The 8,105-nt window shown below is 42.3% G+C and overlaps 1 protein-coding gene across 1 annotated transcript in view; it reads left to right on the top strand.

Annotated features, from left to right (window-relative positions):
* The first annotated feature begins 647 nt into the window (after positions 1-647).
* MFSD1 (major facilitator superfamily domain containing 1) overlaps positions 648-8,105 on the top strand; it is a 33,077-nt gene continuing 25,619 nt past the window's right edge. The window contains exons 1-4 of the mRNA XM_019626631.1: positions 648-709; positions 2,065-2,107; positions 2,494-2,561; positions 4,144-4,252. Coding sequence (XP_019482176.1) covers positions 648-709; positions 2,065-2,107; positions 2,494-2,561; positions 4,144-4,252 — 282 coding nt within the window. The remainder of the gene's footprint in view (positions 710-2,064; positions 2,108-2,493; positions 2,562-4,143; positions 4,253-8,105) is intronic.

Here is an 8,105-nt window from a genome sequence, read left to right as displayed (position 1 = left end):
ATGTGCTTGCTCCTCACCCTCAGATTGACAAGGTGGATTGCCACTCAATCCATCTAGGGCTTCAGTTTGTGAGAGAAAGGAGCTGGGTTAGTGATAGATAAATTTCTTTAATTTCTGATATTCAAGTACTTTAGGGTATAACATTTCTAGAGGTCAACTGTTCCTCCCAATTTGGCCAGCACCATTAGAGAAACCAATAATTTTTGATTAGTTTCATTTTACTTTTAGGCTTTCATCTGAAAGCACCTGGCTATTCACAGACCCATCAAATGTGAAATCAGTTGAATGCTTTTCTTTTTTCTTTTTAATAAGAAAGAAGTTTTAAGGGGAAAAAACCCCACAAATGAATATACGTATATTTCACAACTGGCAAATTATAGTAACCGAAAGTCCCATAACATGCCAGAGCTCTTCGATTCCCCATAGCACTCTTAACAGTAAGTAGGAAATTGCAGGCTGACCAAACTTGCCTTTGTATATTTTCTTTCTGTACAACTTTGGCTACGAGGGTTGCGATGCAAGGAGAAAAGAGAACCACTACATATTGCTAGATTGTGGGGTCTGAAGCAAACTTGAAATTGAAGGTTAAATTTGGATGAATGTAGAAATTTCTTGTTTCAAGAGAAAGGGATTTTAATGCAGAGATTATGACCTGTGACCTGAGATTTTGCCCAGAGTGGGACGTGCATGTTATGGTGGCAGGAGAAAGGTGACTCTGCAAGCAGGATGGAGAGCGTGAAATGATGCTCATAAGACAATAGCTCCTGGGGCAGAAATTAGTGGTGACACAGGAAAAGCAAGTGATGTGCTCCGTGCTGGAGAGGAAACCAGCATTTAAAAATCCTCTACATATTTATGATCCTTTAGAGCATAATCCTGAGGACATTTCACTGTTCTAAGTATCAGACCCAAATTCCCGAGCAGCCAGGTACCAAGACGCAGCTGCAGATGACATTGACCTTTGACAATGAGACTAGGAGCTGCAGGATCCCAAGGCTGGGACAGTGCCCTGGGTGACCTGCTGACATCAATTCGAATTTGTTTAGAAAAATGTAGATAGAATGCAGCAGTCTCACATAAAGATGTAATACACACATAGCGTTTGTTCTAAGTGAAGCACCTGGAGATGCCTTCTAGGGGTTTCACTGAATAAGAGACCTAGTGGGATGGATGGATACAGCTCACCATCCAGTCACCATCCAGCTACTGTCCCTTCCCAGCTGCCCCTGAGGCAACTTCAAGGCCAACCAGTGCTTCAGCAAGTCAGATGCTTTGTGATACTGAGTTCAAAATTAGTAACTTACTCTTCAGATAAGTTTTGAACTTGATCAATGACTTCCCTCAGTGGCTTTCATATTTTTTACTCTTTGTATTCTGAAGCTAAGTTATCAGGTGTGTAAGAATTTGATATTGTGCTATTTTTCTGTGGGATTGACTCCCTGATCGTTATAAAGTGTCTCTCTGTTTGTTGATGCCTCTTGCCTCCCAATCCTTTGTCTGATGTTAGGATAGCTCCTTGTGGTGAACGTCGGCTTGGTGGCTCTTTTGTCTTCTCACTTTCAATCTTTCTGTGTTCTTATACTTAAAATGCATCTATGTTCTTATCCATGATTACAAATTCAGCTGTTTACTTGGGTTATTTAATCTATTTGTATTAATTATTGACATAGTTGGGTTTGTAGCAACTGTCCTATTTGTTTTCTAATTAATCTACCTGCTGTAAAAATTTGTGCTGTGTAAAAATTTTCCTTTCCTTNATAAAGAATGTCAACATTAAATGGGAACCCTGGGTACCTTTTGAAGATTCTATAATGAGTTTTGTTTAAGAGGTGACAGTGATTTAAACTAACATATGTCGTTGCTACAGCTTCTGTAATTCCCTCAGAAGTCAAGGCTTCTGTAGATTAGCATTCAGCCTAGGGAAGCTGCTGACTTCAGAGGCAGAGCACTTCGTTTTTCTTTCCTTAGAGGGAATGCAGAGGGGTCAGAGGAAACCAAAGTGAATCATTACTGAAGGGCTTGGTGACATACTCTTAATTCATTCCCCCTCTCTCTTTCTAACAGATGGGGCACCATTATTTTTAGCTGCTTTATTTGCATTGGACAGGTAAGGAAGGCCAAAACGTTCATTGGTTATGTGATAGTGACTTGAATTCTTGTCTAATTTCAGCAAAGGTGTGTTTAATGAATGCCTAATTTAATTAAGAAGGGTCTACAAATGCCCATGTAGTATAATGCATATTCCATTTTAACCCTTGAGACAGATGGAGCTTAATATTTTATTTATTTTATTATGTGCTCTCTTGAGGGTTAATTCTGCCTTTGAGGGGTAGTATTATTTCTGGTATTTCAAAGGCATGAACATTAATATTTTAATTTCACAGATTTACTAAGAAGGAATACTAAAACCACTGTATAAGTTGTGATTTATTGTAAGTTACTTATTTCTCTTAAATATCTTGAATTTACTTTTTCATTGATTGTACATTATAGGTTATTTTTGCTCTGGGTGGAATATTTAATGCTTTTTGGCTAATGGAATTTGGAAGGTTTGTGTTTGGGTAAGTTATGCATAATATCATTTATCTTAATATATTGTTTTAGTGTTCAGCTATCAGTTTATTAAGGATTTACAAAAAATGTATTATTGTCTCTTCTGGAAAATTCAAGTCCTTGAAATCTAGCCATATATACATAAGACTGTTTATTAGTGTCTTAATTTTCCTTTAAAGTAAGCAACAATTTTGAATGGTCATAGTTAACTCTGTGTGGGGTTTGAATATTAAATAGTTCTCCAGAAAGGATATTTTTCCTAGGTGTTTTGCTCTTCTATGGCATTGTGGACTATGGTTTAAACCTCATATAGTATTATAGTATAGGTCATCAGTTTCTAGGTTGGAGATTCATGGACATTTTGCTGTTCCTTAGTGGGTAATGTGCTGGTCCTTTTGAACCTTGTTGAATGAGCATAATACCAATAGACTGAATGCTCTTCATGAATTTCATTGTCCAGTAAGCCTATTCCGAGTCCAGCCTTGGCCTTCCTGACCTGAGGGAACACAGTTGCTATAACTTATTGAATCTTTAACGTAAAAGTATAACTCAATCTTTTCACGGTTACCAGGGACACGTAGACATATGTGACATACTCTAGAAAGTGTTCCCAATGAGAGAAGGACGAAATGTATATAAAAATGGAAAGGGATTCAGAGATGCAAATGTGGTCAGAAGTGGCCTCATGGACCACGTGGGCCGTGGCATCATATAGGATTTGGATTGGTAGAAGAGATGGGAGCTATTTTTGGACTAGGAAGGAGTGGTGAAGAGAGCTCAGTGTTAGGATATGAAGAAGAAGCTCCAAACTGAAGGCCTGGAGTGGGGAATGGTCAATATGTAGTATTTACAGAAGGAAAATTAAAACCCAGGAAGTAGGAGAATGTCAAATAAGGAAGGTATTGGCCAGAAAGGTGTGAATTTTTGTGTTTTGACAAAGTATGGCCCACTCTCACCACATGAACATTTTGTATAGCATACATGGTGATGTGGTAACCAGAGGCCTTTTAGTGCCTGTCATGATTATTATTGCAGCATGTCAAATTCCCCAGATCTCAGCAGTATAAAACAACCATTTCATTGTGCTCGTGGACTTTGGGGGTCAGGAATTTGGACAGGGTATAGCATGGAGGGCTTGTCAGGAGCCTCAGCTGGAAAGTGTCATGGACGGTGGGGGGCTGGAATCATCTGAAAGCTAGCTGATTGACATGTCTGGCGCCTGGGCGGGGATGACTTGAAGACCAGCACTGCTGGCTGGAGTGCCTAAGGGTGGCCTCTCCGTGTGGCTTGGCTGTCTCATAGCATGGTGAACTCAGGGTAGTTGGGCTTCTTATAGGGTAGCTCAGGGCTCCAAGTGTGAGTGTTTGAGTGAAAAGGCAGATGTCACCTTTTATGACCCAACCTTGGGCTCATACAGCGTCACTTCCGACATATCCTATTGGTTGAAGCATCACAAGCCCACTTAGATTCAGGGGAGGAGAAAGCGACTCTACCTTTTGATAAGAGGGGTGTCAAACTTTTAAACCTGCTGTATTGCTAACCATGATCTTTTTTTAAAAGCTTCACTTTTCTTGCTATCCTCATTTTTAGGATTGGTGGGGAATCCTTAGCAGTTGCCCAGAATACATATGCTGTGAGTTGGTTTAAAGGCAAAGAATTAAACCTGGTGTTTGGACTACAGCTTAGCATGGCTAGAATTGTAAGTATGACAAACCTAATGAAGCTACATAGGAAACAAAAGATTGAATCTTAAAGTTATCTCTTAAAAATTACAAGATGGAGTGTTTGTGTATGATAAATTAGGTATTGATTTTTAAATATATTTTTCTAGACTATATATAGCATAGCACTGTCCTTCCTTTAATTAAGGCATTTCTAACCTTATTTCATTTAGGAAACAGTCTAAAATAGCTAGATGAGCATTCATTAGCTCAAAGAATCTGAGCTTTAGAATAGATCTTACAAGTTTCATTGTCTAATTCCTTACCTGTTTCAGCATCCCTGCTCTTTAGTATGGCCGTCACATGTGGTCNGTGTCACTGGCCCTCATATGTGGGATCTGAACCAGGGCCCTCTGGCATCCCAAGCCAGTTCTTAAACATCGCGCCATTCGGCCGGCCTGACACTAACAGAATTTTTAAAGTATTTCTATCTGACCTAGAAATTCTACTTTTAGGAATTTATCCTATAGGTAAAGTCAACATATGTGAAATGACCATTGTCTAGGTAATTCACTGCAGTACTGTGTATAGTAGTTTGTATATAGTAGTTTGGAAAACAGTATTATATAGTATATATAATATATACTATATAATAGCATGTGAGTAGTTTGGGAACAAATGTTCATCAACAGGGGACTTGCTAAAGAAAGTATAATACATCCATACAAGAGAATCCTTTACATCTATTAAAAAAATTGAAGACCATCTCCAGGCTATTTTGTTGGGTTGAAAGAAAAAAAAAAGCAACTGTGTGGGATAGCTCTGAAAGGATACAAAATAATCTAGTAATAGTGATTAAACTTCCATAGAGTGCTGGGGGTAGGGAGGCCGAAAAAGACTTGGCTTTGAACTCTAGTCTCTTTGGTACTGTTTGAATGTCATACCAGGTGTGTGTATTTCTCATTAAAAATAAGCAAAATTTAAAAAATTTAGAGTGTTACAGTTGTCCAGGTGATACCACTCTGTTAAGAACAGTAGTGGTGGAGAGTGTGTATGGACTTAGGATGTTTTTGGAGGCAAGTTGACATGACAACTCCAAAGGTGGAGTAGATGTGGGATATGAGGTAAGTAAGCCAACAAGAATGACTGCTACGTCCATGGCTAGCAACCAGTGGAGAGATGTGCCATTCGCTTTGCTGAGGAGCACAGGTATAGCATGTGTGAGAGAACTGGATTCTGTTTTGGATGTTAGATTTGAGATGCCTATTAGTGAGTCATCCATATGGAGATGTCAGGTAGACAACTGGAACAGGCGTCTTATCGCTCAAGAAAGGAGTGTGGAATGGAGGTATTCTGGAGGCATTAACATACAAATCATAAATAGAAATATATATATAATTTAAAATTTTCTAGTAGCCTTATTAAAAAGTAAAAGCAGGTGAAATTAATTTTAACATATCCTATTTGGCTCAATATATGTAAATACAACTATTTTAACATGTAATCAGTATAAAACTTAACAAGATATTTTACATTCTTTTTTTCATACTAAATAAGTCTTTGAAATCTGGTGTATATTTTACACTTACAGCACATCTTAATTAGGACTAGCCATGTTTTAGGTGCTCAACAGGCACACATGGTGATGGCTACCTATTGGACAACAGAGATAGACAGCAATAATATTTAAAGCTATGGGACTTGATGAGTGGAAGGGAGCCCAGGCCTGGGCCTTGGAGCTCTGAATATTTAGAGTTCAGGTAGAAGAGGAGGAGCTCACAAATGAGACAGCAAATGAGACAGTCCCCTAAACTACAAGGAAAACAAGGCAAGTGTAGTCTCAAGGGGGTCAAAAAAGAGGGGGCTGCCAACTAAACAACTGATGCTGAAAAGTCGAGTAAGTTGAGGACAGAGAAGTGACCACTGTAATTGGAAGATGGAGTTGTTAATCATCTTGGCAAGACAGTCTCACTAGAGTGGGGGAGCCTCCCTTGGGGCTGAAGAGAAAATGGGAAAGTGGAGAAGTCAGGTATAGACATCTCAAAGGCGACCTGTTCCAAACTGATCTGTCTCCTCTGACACTGTCCCCTACTCTCCTCTTCCTATAATCTGATCTCTGTTGGGGGCCCAAGCCAGAAATCTGGGAGATGTTCCCAAATCCTTCCTTTCTTTCAGACCTCATATGCTATTATTATTTACAAGTTCATCCCCATTTCACCTCCTATATACTTATTCTGTCTCCTTTGCTTCATACTTATTTCTCCAGTATAGGCCCCTGCCACCTCCAACCTTCGTAATACCTAATAATCCTCATGGTTATTCAACTTCTAGCTTTGTCAACCCTCAAAATTTTGTTGGCAAAGCCTGGGGACACCCAGAAAGCAGGGGCAGGGTTATGTCGCCAGCTTGAAGTTTTGAAAACACATCTTTCATTCTTGCTGCTGTGCTCAAAATCTTTGCATGGCTCCTCATGAAACAGGTTTAGTGTTTTCTACTCTTCAGGTTCTTTGGCTCAGCTCTCATTCCCAGATCAATACAAGCACACACACACACATCCGGTTCTGTTTCATGCCTGCGTCTTTGTTATCTCCTAACCGTCTTCCCGGATAACCTCATCAGGCACCTAACTAGCTCATTCTTACTAATCCTAGCTCAGGTATCAACTGAAAGGAGCTTCAACGCTCCCCACACTCACTGCTGCCACTTTCCTCCAAGGCTGGTTAAACTATTCACCTGTTCTCCCTTCCCCAAACGTCTTCCCCAGGCATTTCTATAGAATTCAGTGCTTATTTCTGTTCTCATCCATTCGTCATGGTTTTTGTTTTTTGTTTTTTAATGTATCAGTTTCTGTCGCTCTCTCCAACTAAACCGTGAACTCTGAGGTCAGAGAGCTTGTGAAGAGGTGCTCAATCCACTCTGTATTAACAGCAGCCAAAGAGGCTGCGGAGGGCAATGCTGCGAGCAGCTCAACGCGTGTTTCGGTGTCCTCAGCGCAGGTGGGATCACGCAGGAGGAAGCCGGCACCTTCTCCTGGGGGAGCTGCGCCGGGTCTGCAGTGGGCGTATTTGGAAGCAGCTCAGGAAACAAAACGACAGCGCGGTGAACGCTGGAAGGCCGAGGGTGGGCGCTTAAAGTACCTCAGCCCACGAAGACAGCTTTGCCCACTGACAACAGACCAAAAGACAACGCCTCCGCCCGGCCCTCCCCGCAGCCCTGCCCACCACGTGATCGCGTGCGCGCGGCCCTGCGTGACTTGCCGCAGCCTCACGTGACCGGTCGCCGTCACGTGACCGGAGTCTCGGCTGGGCTCTGGCCCGGCACCCGAGTTGCGGCGGCTCTCGCTTCTCCGTCTCCAGCCCGCCCGATGGAGGAGGAAGATGAGGAAGCGCGGGGGCTTCTGGCAAACGGCCCGGACGAGACTGGTAGAGATGGCCCTGCCGCCCCCGGGGCGCTGCCGGCCCTCTGCGACCCGAGTCGTCTGGCGCACCGGCTCCTGGTGCTGTTGCTGATGTGCTTCCTTGGCTTTGGTGAGCCGCCTGGGTGGGGCGGATCGTCAGGGGACCCCGACTTCGCTCCCACGTCCCCTCTCCGTCCCCACTCTCCTCGCTTCAGCTCCTTGGCCCCCCTTCTTTTCTGTGGCGTCCCGAAAGTGGGGGGTCAGGGGACTGAGCCGGGAGAGTTTTGTTCCCACTCCTTTGCTTAAAGAAGTCCCAGAGGCCAGCGCCTCAGTCCCTGGGGCCATAGATATGAAGGAGTCTCTAGATTGTCAGGTTACTCGCGGCACTATGTTTTGAAAGATTTCAGAAACCTTGACTCCCCACTCCGCCCCCCACCGCTCCGCATAAGAAAGACTTTTTTTTGAATCAGTAATTTCGTTGGTAGTCTTTTATA

The sequence above is a fragment of the Hipposideros armiger genome, unplaced genomic scaffold (genome assembly GCF_001890085.2).
Source record: "Hipposideros armiger isolate ML-2016 unplaced genomic scaffold, ASM189008v1 scaffold_16, whole genome shotgun sequence".
In the NCBI taxonomy this organism is placed as follows: Eukaryota; Metazoa; Chordata; class Mammalia; order Chiroptera; family Hipposideridae; genus Hipposideros; species Hipposideros armiger.
This window is presented reverse-complemented; position numbering and strand designations above follow the sequence as displayed.